The sequence below is a fragment of the Pongo pygmaeus genome, chromosome 3 (assembly GCF_028885625.2).
Source record: "Pongo pygmaeus isolate AG05252 chromosome 3, NHGRI_mPonPyg2-v2.0_pri, whole genome shotgun sequence".
NCBI classification, from domain to species: Eukaryota; Metazoa; Chordata; class Mammalia; order Primates; family Hominidae; genus Pongo; species Pongo pygmaeus.
Genome location: NC_072376.2, coordinates 35,685,866 through 35,706,126, shown reverse-complemented (window position 1 = coordinate 35,706,126; position 20,261 = coordinate 35,685,866). Strand labels below are relative to the sequence as shown.

Genomic DNA, 20,261 nt, shown 5'->3' with positions numbered 1-20,261 from the left:
CCCTGGCCTGTGTCAGCCACAATTTTGACCTCACTCAATATTTCCCTGTTCTTCTGACTTCAGAAAGCCTGACTTTGTACCTTAGATAAATTTCTTATTCTATACCACAGTTTTGGACTTCTCATTGAGAACATTTTTGAAAAAGCCATCAGACAGCCATTGACATTTCTTGCAAATACGGGTAGCAGTTCAAGAGTTTAGGCAAAGCCCTAGTTTGCTTATAATGTTCTAATTTCCATTAGATGTTCTTCCCCTTTCTTTCATGCCCTACTTCAACCAAAAGCTGATTAAAACATGGTCCTCAACACCCACTCTGTCACCCCAACCCTCATAACCAGAACAATGTGTAAGATATTTGGCTTGTCACATTCACTAGGATGAAGAGGCATTTTGTTCATTTGGTGGACAAGGTCAGGTATACTGAATGGTCTGCAATTTATGAGCCAGTGCATGTTAATTTTTTGAAAAAAGATTTCTTTCACAATGCCAATAACATCTCATTAGGAAACACTGGGTTAGAAAAACAAAACTTTGTCCAAAAGATTTAGCTATTTTGAAAATTAGATTATAATGTGCTCAAAGCTTACCTACCTCATTTGTTAAGGTATTTATTTTAATCTAAAATACTTTGGAAGGGTGAGGCGTGGTAATACATGTGATCCCAGAACTCTGAGAGGCCAAGGAAGGTGGATTGCTTGAGCCCACAAGTTCGAGACTAGCCTGGGCAACATGGTAAAACTCCATCTCTATAAAAAATACAAAAATTAGCCAGGTGTAAAGGCCTGCACCTGTAGTCCCAGCTATTTAGAAGGCTGAAGTGGGAGGATCACTTGAACCTGGGAGGCCAAAGCTACAGTGAGCCGTGACATCATGCCACTGAGCTCCAGTCTGGGCAACAGAGTGAAACCCTGTGTGAAAAAAAATTAATTAATTAATTAATAATAATAAAATACTTCAGAATATACAACGAAATATGTATGTGTTCATTTAGGCCACATTTTAGTGATAGTCAATTGCTGTAATCAAGAATTTACACTCCAGATACAGTGAGTATCTAATCAAGATGACTATGGACATAGGTTTTGGTAATTCAAATAATAAATGTTACAAGATTTTATTTATAAAATTTGATGCTTAATAATTAGCAAAATGGTGACTGTAATGGTTTTTTCAATAGTGAAATTGGTTTTATTAAAAATGTATAGATTCTAAATGGTAGAGCATTCTTGCACCTCCATGGTATGAAATAAACACATGAATAATCATGTTCAAAGCTTAATTGCTAAATGGTCCTGAATATAGAACACGGTTAAATGAACTATGGTAAACTATCATTTTGCTTTTAGGTATATACTGGGACTACAGTCTAATCAATATGAAAATTTTAATATGTGCATATAATAGAATATTATACATTAATGAGAATGAACCATTGCCACACACAGCAACATGGATGAATTTCAGCAACATAAAGTTGAATAAAAAGTCAAACATAAAAGAATATACACTGCAAAATTTCATTTTAACCAATTTCAGAAATTGATTATACTAAAATTAATTGTGCTATGGTTATGAAATAGGATATTATACAGTTATTAAAACATTCAAAGACATTAAAAACTCATAATTTAATAAGACAGTAATTTTAAAAACTGTATATATAATATATGACTCCCATTCTGGGAAATGAAGTATATGTATAAGTTGCTAGGAGCATAAGAAAGGTGTGCAGAGAGGTATCAATCAGGGTCTCAATAAGAAATACAGTGATGTACTCAAATTAGAATAATAAAAGGAGGCTTTATTTTAAAAAGGGGAGAGCAGGATATAGGGGAACTGCAAGGAATAACACAGTTACTCCAAACAACAAGAGAGCTATTACCACCCCTAGACTTGAAGAGACAAGAAGAAGACCAGTTACCAAAGCACGGGAGAGAGTTGGCTAGAGGTGGCCTTCTTGAGAGGAGCAGTGGTTGCAGACGAGGGACACAGACAGGCCAAGATTAGCGCAGGGAGGAAAAGGGGAATAGTATAATTCACTCTCCTTCCTCCTCTCTGTCTTCTGCTGGGGCTTTCCATTAGCAAAAGCCAACAAGGCATCTCTGATGTGGTCCATAAATGTTGGCTCACCAGACAGAGAAATGGGTACGCAAGGGTATGGGTGTGTCTCTCAATACTGAGGGTGTTCAGGGGCAGGTCTCAATCCAAGTGGCACAGATTACACATGGGATTGATTTCCTGGATTATCTTAAGAGAGGAGATGCTGCAGGGATGATCAATTGTTTTCTTTATATACCTTTATATTGCTTTACTGTAACAACAATATGTGCAGTGTTTTTTTTTAATTCTGGGGGAAAAATGTATCTGTGTGTGCGAAGAGATGTGTATATGTGGCTGTGAGTGAATGTATGTGAGTGTATGTGTGAGAGAGAGAAAGAAAGGCGGGAGGGGTGTGAGAGGGAGTGTTTTAATGAGATTGTATGTGTGCAGGTGAAGTGGTATAGGTAAAGTGAGATGTCGATGTCCTGTCTGTGTGTGCATGTATCTGTGGGAGAAGCATATTAATGAGTGTATGCGTATATGAAATGTGGAGGTGGGGTATATGTGAACGAGGACATTTGTGAGAGTGTACAAATGGATCTGAAACTATATGTGTGTGAGGGGTGTGTGTGTGTGCGCATGTATTTATGTATGTAAATAGGTGTGTTTCTGTGAGAGAGTTGGGAGCGGGTTGTGCAGGAGGGGTGTGTTTATGACAGCATATGTGAGGTGCACAGGTGGACGCAAAACTGTGCTGATAAAGGGCAGGCCTGTGTGTTTGAGGGTGCATTTGTGAGAGGTGTGTGGCAGGGATGTGTGTGAAGGGACATACATATTAGCTTGTGTGCATGCAGGTGAACACATATGTGAGTGTCCTTAGACACATCTATACTGATAGAAATAGAAATATTTTCTTCCAGAAAAAAAGAAAAACTAGAAGAAATTATGCCAAAAATGTTAATAATAGTAATCTCTAATGACAGGATAAGAAGCAACTTTCATTTACTTTTTTGTTCGATTGTAATCAGGAAAACAATGAACATTTTAGTCTGTTTTCTTTGCTCCAAGAATACATGAAAATGTATATTGTACCTTTTGGGCAGCATGTAAAAAAATCTTGATTAATGAAATATTCCTTTATGGGACTATGTTTGAAAATTGGAATTGCCTTTTTCAGTATATAACTGAATAGCTATCTAAATCCCTGGTTAATTTGTAGAAGGAAATCTTGCGTTTAAATTTGAGAGCCATTAAAACATTTAATTTTGTAATATAACTTAATTAATTCCTAGGTATTCAATAACTGAAACTAATTGCTACCAATGTTTTCAAGCCAACGACCTAATGGTTTTTGCATTAATGAGTCAGTGAAACTAGTTCAATGTCCCATTTATATCAAACTGCTTCAGAGAGCTAAAGGGCTTTAGGCTTTCCAGAAACTCAAAGCTTGTACTAGACATTAATAGTGATTATCAATAGAAAGAGGGGTTTAGATAAGTTTTAATTTTTTCTTTCACTTTAATGTTCTATTTACAGATGTTTTCTTTGTTTTTAATGATGTATATGTAGGGCTTATGTGATAAGGCTTCTGTTAACTAATTTTAAAGCAGGTTTTCTTCCTAAGTAGAAGAAATAGGCCTTGAATTCTTTCACTGATAACTTATTTTCTCTGCACTGCCTCATTTCGCTAATAACAAAATATGGAATTTCCCCTCTTCCAAGTTATATTTTTATAAAGGAAAAGTTTGTGGCAGCAAATGGCTGAAGTGTTATTCTACTTTTAATTTATTTTGAGCTTAGAAAAGTTTTTTTAAAGTGAATTACTACCACCGACACCAAGTCTTTCAGCCCAATTTATTTTGTATTGTTTACTGTAGGCTCTATGGTATCTATGTAACTTGAATTGGTTGCCTGAGTTGACCAAAAATAAAATTCTAAGTCCCCCAACTATATGAACAAGCCCCTTCTCTCAGCCAAGGACATTTCAAAGTTATCCTGAAAAACTAGTTTAGGCCATGATGGGAAGGAGAGGTTGGACATGACTCCATGATACACTCCTCTCTTTTGGAATTCAGGAAAAGCTGACCAGCATAAACATCAACAGACCTTAGGACTGGTAAGAAATATTTACAATCTATTCCCTCTAAAGTCTGCTACCTGGAGGCTTCATCTGCATTATAAAACTTTGGTCTCCATAACTTCTTATCATAACCCAGGCATTGCCTTCCTATTGATTCCAGGTCTTTAGATAATAACTGTTTCAATCAATGCCAATCAAGAATCTTTAAATCTACCTATGATCTGGAAGCCCCTCCTTTGAGTTGTCATACCTTTCCAGATTGAGCCAATGTACATCTTACATGTATTGATTGATACATTATAACTCTCTAAAATGCATAAAAGCAAGCCCTACCCCAAACACTTTGGGCATGTGTCATCAGGATCTTCTGAGGCTGTGTTATGGGCCTGTCCTTAACCTTGGCAAAATAATCTTTCCAAATTGATTGAGAACTGTCTCAGATATTTTTGGGCTCATACTTGAAGTCATAGAAAACTAGTTTAATTTTATGTAGATAGCAATTAATAAGTAATTACATATATCAGATCTTGTCTTTACACTTAGCTTTTAAAATGTGAACAAGTCAAACTCAATTGCAAATGCTATTAAGTGAGGCCAAACTCAAGACAGTCATGGTTGCAAAACATAATCACTCAACGAAAGAGGAGCGCTCACACCCAGGAATGCTTTCTATTGTCTGATCCGTGCTTCTCCCTTTGTCTCATCTGATTTCCCCACAGCACATCATTAAATAGACTGACTTCAAATAATATCACTCGGAAACTGCCAGGAAAATGTTAACAGAAACAATCTTAAAAACCCATCATGTGCCTTTTCCTAGGGGTAAAGGAAGAGTGATCAGGCTTTTACTCAGGGGCTACATCAAAACACTGCTGTGGTTCAGTGAACACTTTATTTTCCCACTTGAATTTGAGCTCTTCCGCAAGATCACTCCTGCCAATCTTGCGGAGATGTCGAGCCAGGAGGCGAAGTTTGTCGGTGAAAGTTGGAAGCGATTTTTTCCAGAAGCAAAGAAACTCGTGGATCTGTTCTGTGAGATCATCAGGGTTCTTGAGTTTGATGAGCTGAATGGTGCTACGGCGCAGAGGGAGAGTTGAGGAAAGAGACTCAGCATTTTCTTCTGAGAGCTCCTCAGCCAGCCAATGGAGCAAGTTATCCCAAAGGGCATCTGTCAGGCACAGGAGGAACACTCACGGTTAGGACCCTTTCCCGGGGGATGCATGGGTCTAACCCTCCACACCTGTTTATAGGAAGTCTCCCTGCTCTTTTGTTTGGCCTTGGAGCAGTGCAGAGATATGAGACTACCTGGAGTAACAATCAAAAGCCTCTGAATCCCTGGCATTCTGGGATCATCTCCTGAGGGTACTAGCTATTGCAGACAGTTTTAAATGCTTATGAAATTTTAATGTACCTGAGAACCGAGAGGGCGTGTTAAAATGGTTTTTACACTCTGCTCTACATAATCTAATTGAGCAAAACTAGGGTGGGAGCAAACTTGGCATTTTTAACAAGCTCCCAGAAGATGCTGGTACTGAGGTCCCCAACCATGCTTTGAGTAGCACTGTTTGTTTGTTTGTTTGTTTGTTTGTTGAGACGGAGTCTCGCTGTGTCTCCAGGCTGCAGTGCAGTGGTGCGAGCTCGGCTCACTGCAACCTCTGCCTCCTGGGTTCAAGCAATTCTAGTCTAGCCTCATACTTCTGAGTAGCTGGGATTACAGGCACAAGCCACCACAGGCCGGGATTTTTTTTTTTTTTTTTTTTTTTTTTTTTGTATTTTTAGTGGAGATGGGGTTTCACATGTTGGCCAGGATGGTTTCAATCTTCTGACCTCGTGATCTGCCTGCCTCGGCCTCCCAAAGTGCTGGGATTACAGGCGTGAGCCACCGCGCCTGGCCGAGTAGCACTGTTTTTGAAGAGTCATTTTAGGTTCAAAACCTATTTCTCGTTATTAGTACTAATCTGATGCATGAATTATACCAGCAGCTAGCCAATCCTCACACACATCCCTAACTATACACACACTCACGCACACGCAAACACACACACGACATGATCTACCACCCAAAAACAATTCTGTGGAAGATCCTTTACACCAACACTTTCCACTGGGCCGTCGTCTGTTGACTCCTGTTCACCTGTTGTTATGGTTGTTACCGATGTGTAACTTAGATCCATAACTCTGAATAAAACCTCTGTCCCCTACTATCTCTCTCCTTTCACATTCCAGCCCTCCCCTGCAACATAGCCACTTTCTCCCACTCTTATGCTCACCCCCGCACCAGTTTCCCTGGTCTGGTGTTAAGCAAGCATTCTATCTGCCTTCCATTACTGAACTATTCCTTCCTCCTACACACTCCTGTAAATTGCACCCTGATTTTACAATACAAAGCCACCTTTCTGTGAAGACAGCACTTCCTTGTTCTCCATCATCACTTTCAACCCAGTGTTCTGCTACCTCCATGCAATGCATTCATTTTGAAGTCCATGTTATCTGGGCAGGCTTTTCTCGTCCCATCCACGTCATCAGCAACGCTCTGTAGGCAACTTCATCAGCAGCCCTGAGGATCATCATTCACACCTCTGACGCCAGTTACTTAATTTTGTCAACTCCAATGACACATCTTGTGACTCCAAACTAGAAACTGACTTTCAAGGCCAATCTTCATGTTTCATGCTCAGCCAGAATTATTCCATCTCCATATGACTTCAGCCCCTTAATATTACTGCTGACCTCTACCTCCTAAACTTATTCCGTGGCCTCTATTCCTTTGCTTCTGCTCAATATGCTCTTTGCTGCCGTCGCTACTATAGTGATCCCTTGGTGTCCCCCAGTCATTCGGTCACCTCTGCAGGGTCTCATATATCTCTGTACCTGCACTGCTCCTAGTGATCAGCTATGCACGTCAATGATAGTCTTGTGTCCACCTTAGAATACATTGTCTTTTTCAGCTTTCATTTTTCTCAGTTTGTCAATCTGAATCTTGCGTTATTCAGATTGCATTCAGTTACCTGGGCTGCCTGAGGTTAGGAAAACATGTTGAATGTGATCAACAAACTGTAAGCTATTTTATACCATTTGAGTCCTCAGTCGCTTGCAAATCCATTAAAAATATTTTTTCTGAACTCAATAAAAGTCTGTTCGTAACAATGACATAAATCTTTTCTCCTATCTTTAGCCCCAAAGTCACTCTCATTCTGTTTCCCTCAGCCCATGTCTGCTTCTCCTACTTTACCCAAAGCCATTTGACTCGAGTTCTCCTAACTTTGTTTTCATTTCAAAATTACTTTCTTACAAAATCTCACTCCTCTGTGTTTGCTGCATTCCATCCCTCATGCTGCTTTTCATCAAGTATTTTCCCTTCACACCTGCCCCTTAATCTCCTCCTCACCAAGGCTCCTTCCTTGCTTCCTACAAACACTCTCAGGCCTCCTCATCCCTTGCTACTGCTACTGTGTCAAGCTATTGTGGTATTTCTTTCCTTCTCTTTATCACATACTCTTTTAAAATCTAATGTAAACTTGAGCCCTCAAGTTCCTCACTATCAACTCACTACTTAGGCGTTCTATGCCCTTCTTCAAAACTCTATTGAAGCCTTTCTTTCCAATCTTATGAGAGGCCTCCTACTTACTACTCACTGCACTGACTCCTGGCCTGTGTCTTCTCTTACTTCCGTGCAGCATTTTACTCCTCTCCTTGGAGTCCCTGGCCTCCCCTGCTTCTCCTCTTCCTCTCTTGCCCTTTGCCAGCTGTCTTCCTTCCAATATTCTTTTCCCCCTGCTAACTCTCTTCCTCCTAATACTGCTTCATTACTGCATCCCATCTCAGGCCTCTTCTATTTCTGTCCTCGCCCCTCAATGAATGCATCAACTCTTACTGACATTACCATCACCACTAACTATGGGAAACATCCTAGATCTACCTTATCTTTTGGCATTATTTTCCTAAATCCTGGTGTAGCGCTCACAATATTCATCTCCTAATTATCTCTATCAGTGTATTCTACAGCCAATACAAATGTCATATTTCTAAAATCACAATGATCAGTGATGGCCTTTCCTTTTCACTACTTGATCTTCCCTCACTCTATTCACTTTCTTAGTTAATGCAACCACTTAGCTGAGCAAGCTGAGACATGTGATGTTATTCACATTTTTCAAAGCCTATTTCTTATCCCCTGCACCCAAGTCCTAATGTTCCTAACTCCGAGCATCTCAAATATTTGCTTTACTTTCCTGCCTTGCTGACTCAATCTTAACCATGTCCTACCTAGCTTCTTCCTTGCCTATTGCAGGATCCAGGGTTCTAACTTGTACCCCTGCTGTCAGTTTTGGTTCACTTGAAAGTCTAATCTGATTTTGCCAGTCCCCCATTAACAAGTTTCTTGTAGGATCTTCCTATTGTCTAAATGTCTTTATTTGGCATTTAAAACTTTTCATAGTTTTCTCCCACTCGAAATGTCTAGCCTCATCTGCTGTCACCCTTCCTACAGCAGTGTTGATGGCGCTGGTCATGTGGGAGGTTTCATGTGAGGACAAATATCTCCCAACCTGTGTAATAAACTAGAACCTCCTAGTACCCATAAGAAGGATCCTTCTACCTTTGTATTCTCCAGTGACTGTTAATGATGGCAGTGATTCTGCTTTTATCTGGACATCAAATTCTTCAAAGGTTAACAGCATTATTAAACTTGCAAAGCTTTTATCTATCGCTGTTGTTGTTTTCTATATCACCTGCTCTCTTTTTAAACACAGTTTATTTATCCCTGAAAGGATTTATAATATGGTGTTTATTCTATCCTATTCCTAATGGAGTTTAATAAGACCTGAACATTTTCTGTACCAATCCGTAAGGGCAACCTCATATCATTCATAGTGGACCTGATGCACTAGTAAGAACATCCTCATTGATGTCTTTTGAAGACCAATAAATTATCACATTAGTAGCTACTGATATCACAAAATAAAATGTTTCAAGAGCTAAAATAGAATAAAAGTTTCCAATTCTACCCTGAAATCTGTAGCATTATTATGTAATTGAATTATGCATAATGACAACCAAATATTAAATGTTTCTTATGGTTTCATATCAATATATACCTCAATTTCAAATAGATTGACTTCAAATGTTGATCTGAATTGAATGTACTTTAAGATTTACAACTTAAGAGTTAACATTTCAGCTCAAAGTATAGTCATCTATTAGTAAACTAAGCAATTGCTAGTCATACAAATAAAATAAAACTCAGTAATATTTATATTTCTTGTTGATTTCAACTCAGCTTTAATTACATGCAGATTTAAGAATGCTAGTTTGGTTTATTTGTGTATGACTTCCCAGGAAATAAGTATTTATTAGACCAATAAAGTTAATGATTGTTTCAATGGAAAGTCACTTTCTCCATTAATTTTTATGAAACGATTCACATATATGTAACATATAAGGGGGTGGGGAAGCACTATAATGATGACAAAGCAAATATTCCTCACCTACAGGATCCTTAGAAACTCTTTTGGTACTCTGTGGACGGTTGATTAATTTCTTATGCTATTGGGAGAAAGGAACACAAAATAAACAGAAGAAGTAATTAATTTGTGAATAAGCTACAACAAAAATTCATCTGAACCTCATCTCTATTTGGAAGAAGTACTGAATAGCATACCTTGCAAAATAAATACTGTATTTGTGCATGCATGCTCAGCAATTGTTTTCCTAAGATAAAGCAAAGTATACTAACCCAAATATTTCAGCACATTTAAATTTAAGAATACACATTAAAATATTATTATAGCACTCAGCTTAACTATAACTCTAAATGAACATTTTTCCAACTAAAATTTAAAACTGTTAAACCAACTAGCACAGAGCAAGCTACCAGCAAGCTATAAAGATGGTATTTTGTATTTTGTAAAATCCCTTGTGGGGCAGGCACTTTGCCTCAACACTCAGCACAGAACCTGGCACCTAACAGGTTAAAAACAATCAAATCAGTGTGCAGATATTATTCGAAAATCAACATTTTATCAAGAAGTAAATATATTTATTTCACTAGCTTTCTGCACAGTCTGCAGAACAGTTTTTTCTCAGGTAATATGAGATAGTGAAGACAGCATATGAGATAAAATAAAATTATCTGGGTTCAGATCCCTAGCCAGTGGTTGAGTAGCATTGCACTTTGGAGAATTTATTTAAATGCTCACCCTCAGCCCTGAAATGTCTTTATGGATGCCTACATCACAAAGCCTTGCACACAAATGTTCATAGCATCTTTATTTGAATTAGCCAAAAACTGGAAACAACTAAAATGTTCTTTAGTGGAAAAATAGTTGAACAAACTGTAGAATATCCACACTACAGGAACTAAAGTAATAAAACAAAACAAAACATTGATACATGGGACAATTTGCAAGGGCCTCAGGGCGTGATGCTAAGAAAAATATTCTAGTCTCAAAAGGTTATGTATTCTGATTATATCACATTCTTGAAATTACAAGATTATAAAGATGTAGAACAGATTAGTGATTGCCAAGGGTTACTGATGAAGGGGGAAGGGGTGAAGGAGCACAAAAGGGATCTTTGTGGTAATAAAATAGTTCTATATCTTGAATGTGGTAGTTGCATAAATCTACACCTGATAAAATGCCAGAGAACTATACATACACATTGTATCAATGTCAACTTCCTGGTTTTGATATCTTGCCATAGTTATCTAAAATGCAACCACTAAGGAAATCTGGGTAAAGAATACATTGAACTTCTCTGTACTATATTTTGCAACTTCTTGTGAATCTATAATTACTGTATGTCAAAACGTTTTTTTAAAGCTTATTTCACAGCAGTGATACAAGGATGACGTAAGTGTTACATGTTAATGAGTAGCATACTGCTTCCCACTGAGCACTCTAATACAAGTTAGTTGAATCTGAATATCATATTTTATAGGCATTCTTGTCACAAATATTACATAAACATGGAAGCATACAAAACTTCCATTAAGAAGTTTTAATGGGAAAAAATTAAGAAACATAGCATGAGTTGAAGTATGTTATTATACTGTAGCACTGCAAAATAAGTGCATATAATTTTCAAGGCATCAACTATGTGTTTGAACCCCTGAAAATATTGAGAGAGAAATACTAATTTAAATAATGCAGCAGATTGTATCATTCCTATCAAAGGGCACATAGCCTTGGACAAGAGATACATATTGAGACTTTTCTTTATATCAGTAGTATTTCCCCTCCATAACTCTTTGTTCACAGATGTCTCATCACATTTTGATGCACACAGAATGGTTCCAGTGTTTAAATTTTTTTTCATGTACATGAAATTGCAATTCAAGTACTTCACCTGATGCACAACCATAGAAGCAGTGAATTGGGGTAGCTCAGGCTCTTTTTAGACTTCCAGGCACTGTGTTGGTCTCCTATGTGGCCCCTTCATAAAGGATTTTCTACGTTGCCTTCTTTTCCCTTCACTTTCATTTTCCTCCTCTCCATGCCCCCAAGCCTTTTTTGCATGATTTTGGTCTGTGCCCTCTTTTTGCTTTGCACACTACCTTTTGAACCTCCCTGGTGCTCAGGGTCAGCTACAAGCAGAACAGTCAGCCAACATTTGGCCTCCTGCAGTCTCCCTTCTCACAGGTTTCCAGCATCCTTATGTGGCTCACTGGATGCCTTCCTTAGCAGAAACAGCTCTCATTTCCCCCCACTTTCCTCTCTTGCCTCCTTGCAATCAAAAGATTCTTTTAAAGGCACTTCTCTGGTTCTTATTTAGTTTTTATTTGGAGGTTCTATTCCACAGTTTTCCAAGTCTAACTCTGTAACTGAGTATCCCAACCTCAAAATGCATTTTAAAACTTTTATTTTTCTTTTCTTGCTTTTAGCCTTGAAATATACTTTGAAACTGTTTGTTTCTCCCTTTGCCACCAGGCACTTCTGTGAACCATGCTTGCTTATCTTATTATGTGCTTGCTTATTAGAAATTCCAGGGGCCAATCTTGAAACAAACCAGGCAGAGAGACCAAGCTGTGAAATCCTCCCTATTAGGGGGAGTTGCAAACAGCCCACCACTACCAGTCTGAAATCAGGATCACACAAACTAGACCTCCAGATGGGTGATTACTCAAGATAGCCATTACAACAAGACACTCAGACCCGCACTCTCCTGCTTGACTCCTGCATGCTTTCCACACCTTTTCCTTCTTAAACTCCTTCACTCTGCCCAAAATGTTGAAATGGTCATTTGAAGGCATTAGCTTGGCCCCTCCCCCAAGTGCTAGCATTTGGTTAGCAAAACTGCTTTCCCTTCAAAACAACAACAACAACAAAAGGTGCCATTCGATTACATTTTCTCAGGTTCTATTTGTGAAAGTAATATTTCTTATTCCTCTCAAGTAATCTGTTTTATGTTAATGTTGCATATTTTAATTTGCCACCTACGATATCTTAAATGCCACTTGCAACATGTCACTGCTCTGGAGAAATGCTGGACAAATTTAAACGTGACTTTCCAGCCCTCTATAAACTGTTTCTTTGCTGCACAATCCACATTTAAATGGGCATAGTGGGGCTCATGTGGCAGTTTTCCCTGAATTATAAGCCTCTTGAGGGCATCAGTATAAAAATATAAGCAATTCAGATATGTACAGATGTGTCCTATTTATGCTGTTAAGCACAATGCAAGCCTTATCTATTTAGAAGTCATTTAAAAAATTGAAACCAAAGACAGGCACCTACACCAGAAAGAGGTATGAATGTCTTGAGTTTTATAGCCACTATCTTTAGGATTCCTTTGATTACTGACTACGCTTTCCATGCTCCCTAATTATAGCCCTGTATTGAATTCTTAAAGCTAAGTAAACCATTGTTTACCTGAACTCACATGAGTGAAAGTTTGATCTTTCGTGTGCAACTCAACAAACTGGACTTGGTTACATCTACTCAATTACCCAGTGTTATTTCCCAAGAAACCTCCAAAAGTTTTTAACCCTCCTTGGGGCTTTTCAGTGCTCCAAGATCCAGCCATTATCATTCTTCTCCTTACTCAATAGACTTAATGTTTTTGAGGGCCAGGAAAGTATATCTCATTCCTGTATATGTTAGACATCATAGTAGATAAGGTGTTGTACACACAAAGTGGTAAAAAATATTTTATTGGTTGGGTGCAATAGCTCATGCTTATAATCCCAGCACCTTGGGAGGCTGAGGCAGGAGGACAGCTTTAGCTCGGGAGTTTGAGATCAGCCTGGGCAACACAGCAAGACCTCATCTCTACAAAAAAAATACAAAAAAATAGCCAGGTGTAGTGGCTTACTCCTGTGGTCTCAGCTACTTGGGAGGCTGAGGTAGGAGGATCACCTGAGCCTGGGAGGCAGAGGTTGCATTTAGCTGAAATCACGCCACTGCACTCCAGCCTTCATGACAGAGTGAGAGCGCCCCCACTCAAAAAACTTAACAAAAATTTGTATTCACATGATGATATCATCTCTCGATTTAAATGACATGCCCCTTCAAATCCTGCCATATTTTCAAGGAACTGGTCAAATTCTACCTCTTTTATAAATTAGTTTCTTATTTGGGAATTTATGCACTATACTAACACACAATTTGTCTAACAACTTAATATTATATTGTTGTTAATGCCATTCATATATGTTGTTTTCCCTCCCCAATTAGACACTCAGTGGTTTGTTGTGTCCTCTTCTGCATCTGCTTTTATATCAGTACTTACATTTGCCACATTTTAAGCACATCATACCTTTAATAAATACTTAGTAGCCAGAATGGCCCTCCATGGACAGTCACAAGGATTGTTATCATCATACATTTAAGGTCAGCAGTTTTAGCTGTTCACACAATCTGCACAGCAAGGATTTTATGTATCTATGAAGATTTCTTCCACCATTTCCTACAGAACACATTTCAGATCTCCGCTGCTTTTTGAAAAACACATGTCTTGCACCCTGTCTACCACTCTCTCATGAGGCGTTTAGTTTTCTATTCATTGAGAAAATTAAGCAGTGGGCTGAGCATGGTGGCTCATGCCTGTAATCCCAGCACTTTGGGAGGCCGAGGTGGGTGGATCACCTGAGGTCAGGAGTTTGACATCAGCTTGGCCAACATGGTGAAACCCTGTCTCTACTAAAAGTGCAAAAATTAGCCAGGTGTGGTGGTGCACACCTGTAGTCCCAGCTACTCAGGAGTCTGAGGCAAGAGAATCGCTTGATCCCAGGAGGCCAAGGTTGCAGTGAGCCAAGATCGTGCCACTGCACTCCAGCCTGGGTGACAGAGTGAGACTCTGTCTGAAAAAAAAAAAAAACTGAAAAAAAGAAAAATAGGCAGTGGTTCTCAAACCTGAGTGTTCCTGAAAATGAATCTTGAGAAAAGGGCAAAAAGGGGAAGCTCACACTTGTATTCAACTGGTCTCAGATAAGGCCACATTTGGAATAAGCAACTGGGTGATTCTGATGCTGAGGCTGAGTGCACATAGAAAAAGCTGATCAAGTATCAAACCCTACATGAATTATCAGCTAGCACCCCTATGTATCCTAATGAATGCATGGAAGAGTGAAAGAAATATGTTTATCCAAAAAGTGATGAAGATTTCTAGTGTCACATCAGTACAAAAGTAAACTTCAGATTGCTTCACCTTACCTAAATCTATAGGGATGTAGTAATGAAAATATTAATTTCTATTAAGTAATTTCATAAATTACCTCACAGGAATCACACAGATGACCTAGCTCTGGGGCCCATCTTCTCATGCAGAAATTTCAGCTTCTGGCAAAGTCTCCTCAAGTATTTCTGGCAGTTCCATAGGCTTTACTCTCTTGGTATGCACACTGTTCCACTAGGTGCCCCCCAATGCTCAGCTGGACCATGCAGCCCTCCACACTCCTTCTGTGGGCACAGTAGCTTCTCCCCATGCATCTATCACCACATAGCATGCCATGACAGTTTCTACCTGTCCTTCAATTTTGCTCTCATGGTGCCTTATAGGTCCAGCTGACATCTGTGGTTTTCACAGGTTCGCACAGCTGCTGCCCTACTGCTGTTCTGCTGGGTCCCACCAGCAGTGATACTACTGCACCTGCTTTATATGGAGCTCTTGGTCTCTCCTGCTTCTCTTCCAAGCGAAGCAATTCTCTGTTAGTGGCCACCCTAAACTCTCCCGGTATGTGAGCTGTGTGGTAAAACACGATAGGATAAAGGAAGTGGCTTCCTACCCTTCATGTCACATGACATTAAAGTAATATTGATGGTGCCCTGATATGCCACAGAACTAAATAAAATAGGCCTTCTGTTTTTTAATTAAAACTTTTTTCCTTCAGACATAATCATGCATCTAAGGAGTGGAACTGGAAGATAGATTTTACCAATAGCTGCAGTGCTCGACTCTAAACACTTGCTGGCCCCTGATGACTCGAGCTTTCAGTGTATAATATGATATATATTTGTATAGTTCACATATGTGTAACATATACTATATATAATTATGGTATATAATAATGTATAATATATTTATATTACATATTATATACTTAACGTGCAATATTTAATACATTCATATGTATTTAATGAATTTATATGCTAAATTTATAAAATATGTGCATGCATTTTTAGGTAAAACCATCCTAACTCCCCTGCATACAGAATTCTGTCAAGTCATATCTCATATATGCAGTTATTTCTGAAACTCAGGTTCATTTCTTACCCCAGGAACACCTCAGCTTTCATGCAAATAACTTTCTAGCCTGGTTACTTCTCTGCACACTTATGAGGCATGTCTGGAACTCTCAGAATTGAGCCTGAGCTCAAATCTGAGTCATATAAAAATTGTTTTCTCCTTGGTTACCTTATCTGCCTTTCATTAAAAAAAATGGAAATTAAAAAAAATTGTGTGGAAGATGGTGAGCTCTTACTGTTTTCCTCTGTGATAGATGCAATATCAAGGATCAAGTGTGATCAGGTCTCCTGGTTGAGAGCTAACCACACTAGTCTCTGACAGTGCTTGGGACTGGAAAGAAGCTCAATGCTTCAGCCTGGCGGGGACTCACCCTCATTGTAATGTGCTTTCAGGGAGCTTTGGGGTGGTACTGGCACTAACTAAGCTGATGTCACTGTAGAAACATGTGCATGAAAACAAGAGTGAAAGACAATGCAGTGGAAAGACAATTGCCATTGTGGACCAGCTTTAGGGCTGATTTGTTTGGTGATATCCTGTCATCATAGTGCCTTCCCAGCCGCAAAGAATTAACACAGATCATCACAGGGAGCACAGCAAACATAATGGGGCTCCTCACAATACCCAGTAAAACCTAAGGTGAAAGTTACAAAGGGGAAAGTCTGGAAAATTGTAAATTCTTCTTTCCATTTTACACATATTTTGAAGGGCAAAACAGTAAAACAAAATGCTACCTTTGAATACTAGAGCAATATTTTTATTTTATTTTATTTTATTTTATTTTATTTTATTATTTTATTTTTTGAGACAGTGTCTCGCTTTTGTAGCCAAGGCTGGAGTGCAATGACGTGATCTCGGCTCACTGCAACCTCTGCCTCCCGGGTTCAAGCGATTCTCCTGCCTCAGCCTTGAACTCTGACCTCAAGTGATCAGCCCACCTTGGCCTCCCAAAGTGCTTAGGTTACAGGCATGAGCCACTGCGCCCAACCAGAATGCCCTATTTTTAATTGTTCCTTGTGTGGTCACTAATTTCAAGGGCATCCGAAACAATACTATTGCCATTTGGCATAAGAGGTTGTAGAGTTTCTCCTCTGCAATTTTTACTGCTTTGCAGTTCTTGGGGACTCTAGTACAGAGCAAATTTTTCTGTAAAGGAACACGGTAAGAATTTTCTGATACTTTTAGCACCATTTAGCATGGATGCCATGTAGCCTTGTAGCTAAGCATCAATTTTATACAATCAATGAAAGAAAATGACACGCTGTTTTTATTAATTTTATTATTTACCCTAGAGCACTTATGCATGAAGACATTCTAATAGGTTATTATTGTGATATCTGTGGCAATATCTCTTTCATCCAGCTGCCCTAACCTCACACTCCTCCCATTCCCACGTACTTACTGTAGGATTTTCTGGAAATAAGTATCTTCTTACTAAAAGACATACAGGTAAAAGTGATAGGATTAACAATAGACTAAGAAAGTATATATAATTAGTATTTTTCTGTGTATCTTTAGCATGGATTTTTACCAGAATCATTTAGGGTATTATAAGTCCTGACTTTTCCTGCTTATTGTACTTTGTATTTATTTTGCATATAGACCTCTTCAACTAAGTAAGCGTCGCCATAAGCAAATGGCAATGCTTACTTAGTTTATAATGTAAAATCATAACTTGTTTATCAAGTAAAATCATTAAGAATTGTATGAGTCATATATTATAAAATGCAGCATACCCTTTACTATTATGCAATAAATGAGCTCAACTTTTGCTTAATTTGAGCTCATTTATTGCATAATAGTAAAGGATTATTTACTTTATTATAATCTTATCACTTTTACCTGTATGTATTTTAGTAACGACATAAAAGACTTATTTATCAGAAAAATCCTAAACAGACATCACAATAATCACCTATTAGAATGTCTTCATGTATAAATGCTCTAGGGTAAATAATAATAACAGTAAAGGATATGCTGAATTTTATGATGTATGACCTCAAGTTTTGCTTAACTTGAGCTCATTTATTGCATAACAGTAAAGGGTATGCTGAATTTTATAATGTATGACTCATACAATTCTTAATGATTTTACATTATAAACAAGCTGGACATTGTATTGATCAAGAAAGTAATCTGGTACAAAAATTATTGCTACCATAAAAGCTTTGTGCTGTAGTTATGTGTTCAACATAATCACAAATCAAATAAAAGCTTATGTAAGTATTGAGTGAGGATGTACTTGTAACTATATCGTTGCAAACCCATAACGATGGTTTGAAGCGTTATTATCCCCATTTCACAGATGTAACTTCTCCAAGGTAATATGGCTAGAATATGGCAAAACGAGTCATGAAACTGAGGTCTGTCTGAAGCTCTAACAATAAATAATACTTCCTCCAGATAATAATACCAGCTACTATAATTGCCATGTACCAGGAATTACTCCAAAAACTTGAAGTATGTTATAGAACCTTGACAGTATAATATGGTATATAGTCCAGCATAAACATACACACTCATCCTTGTGAGGTTATTATGCCTATTATACAAACAAGGAAACATATTTAGAAAGATAAAATTGTTTGACTAAAACATACATGCTAAATGACAAATACAACATTTAAACTGACATCAGTAAGAATCCAGATCCTGTATTTGTAACTTTAAGTTAACATTTGTATGTAACATGAAGTTTGTAATGTGGAACTTTCCACTCAGTCACTTCAGTACCTCTGGCGCTATGCTTATTATTTACATATATCAATTTTACTGACTTGGCGGTAGTATTAGATGGAGGTAAAGAGCTCAACTCCTAACATATTCATTAAACTTGTACCCTTAAGCAAAGTAATCTCTTGTGCCTCAGTCTTCTCCTTTCAAAAGTAAGGATATACAATGCCATTAGAAAGAGGCATTGAGTTATATCATGTATCTGAAATTAGGGTATCATATATAATAAGTGCTCAAAATAGTACCAGTTATTACTTAATATATTTTTAAAACATATTTGTTGCCTACATAAATACATTTTAAAAGAAACACTTCTATTTAAACCATAAGTGGGAAAACAATTTCATCTATATAAATACTAGAAAACCTTAAAAATACAATTAAAACTTAACAATATTATTAAATTCGGTTGCCAGCCAAGATCTCTGAACCCAAGAGCTATTCTCTGTCAAAAAGAAAGCTTTGCAATTGTTAAGGAGATGTGAAAACATGTTAACAACAACCTGAGTTCTACTCAGATTAGAGAAAAGTTTAAAAAGAGAACATTGTTTCACTGTTTCGATTCCTTTTTATTTAAAACTGGTGTGTATATTGTACTAAAACAGCACCTGCAATTCCAAAATTTGGGAAACAGCAGTATAACCAAGCAACCCTTTTACTTGCTGTGAGTCATATCATTCAGTGTAAACTTATATGAGAAGTATTTCTGTCTTTCAAAACTGTACAGATAACATTTTAGGGGATATGAATGATAAGTCATAAACAAAATGCAAGGAGCATGAACTCATAACTTAAACTGGAAAAAACTGGAGCTGTCCTACTCAAGGAACGGCTGTCATCTCTGCTCTGACAATGAACTAAGAGCTGATGTCACCATATGGATAGAACAGAAAAACACTAAACTGTTCAGAAGTGGCAAAGCATTCAAAATCAAGATGGCTGAGGAAGTCAGCTTCTGACTCCGGAGCTGAAAATTTTAGGTAAAGAGAAAAACCACTATCCAAGGCTACAGGAGTTCTATTCCAAAGCTTAGTTTCGGCAAAGGGTACAACCCTTCCTCCTAACTGGCTCTTTGAAAGATCTAGATTTGCAAAACACTCTAAAGGTACAAAGGAAATGACAGGCGGTATGACGTAGTAGTAAAAGTGGTGGACATAAGGAAAACAAGGATCTGGCTTGCCCAAGGAATAGAAGGAAGCTGGTAAAGCATAAAAGAAAAACAACCTTGTAGTCTGGGTCCTCATGTGGGCTCTGCTCCTGTGAAGTCCTACAAGCTGAGCCAATAATCTAAACTCTCTTACTGAAGTCTCTAACTGACTGAGATAATGTCTACAAATGACAGGGCCTACATCAGTAATTCAACAAATGAACCCACATGAGATGTGTAGGCCCTGATTGGACATTGTTTTTGAACAAATCAACTGCAAAAAGAAAAAAAATATTGAGTCAGTAGGAAAATAGGGAATAGAGGCTGGGCAGTAGCTGATATAGTGTAGTAATTACTAATTTTATTGGGTATAGCAATAGTAATGTGGTCATGTGTCTTTTTTTAAAGTTTTTACCTCTTAGAGAAGCATTGTGAAGTCTTTACACATAAAATGGTATTGCACCTGTGATTTGCTTTAAAATACTCCAACAAAACAAACTCACAAACCAGGGTACTAGACAAAATAAGTATGACAGAAAGTGATGGGAGGTGGGTCCATGTAGGTTCATTGTATATTTT

General features: G+C 38.0%; 1 protein-coding gene across 1 annotated transcript in view; it reads right to left on the bottom strand.

Annotated features, from left to right (window-relative positions):
- Positions 1-1,264: 1,264 nt before the first annotated feature.
- DTHD1 (death domain containing 1) overlaps positions 1,265-20,261 on the bottom strand; it is a 66,788-nt gene continuing 47,791 nt past the window's right edge. The window contains exons 9-10 of the mRNA XM_054485288.1: positions 9,607-9,664; positions 1,265-5,288 (exon numbers count right to left, since the gene is read on the bottom strand). Coding sequence (XP_054341263.1) covers positions 4,966-5,288; positions 9,607-9,664 — 381 coding nt within the window. The 3' untranslated portion in view covers positions 1,265-4,965. The remainder of the gene's footprint in view (positions 5,289-9,606; positions 9,665-20,261) is intronic.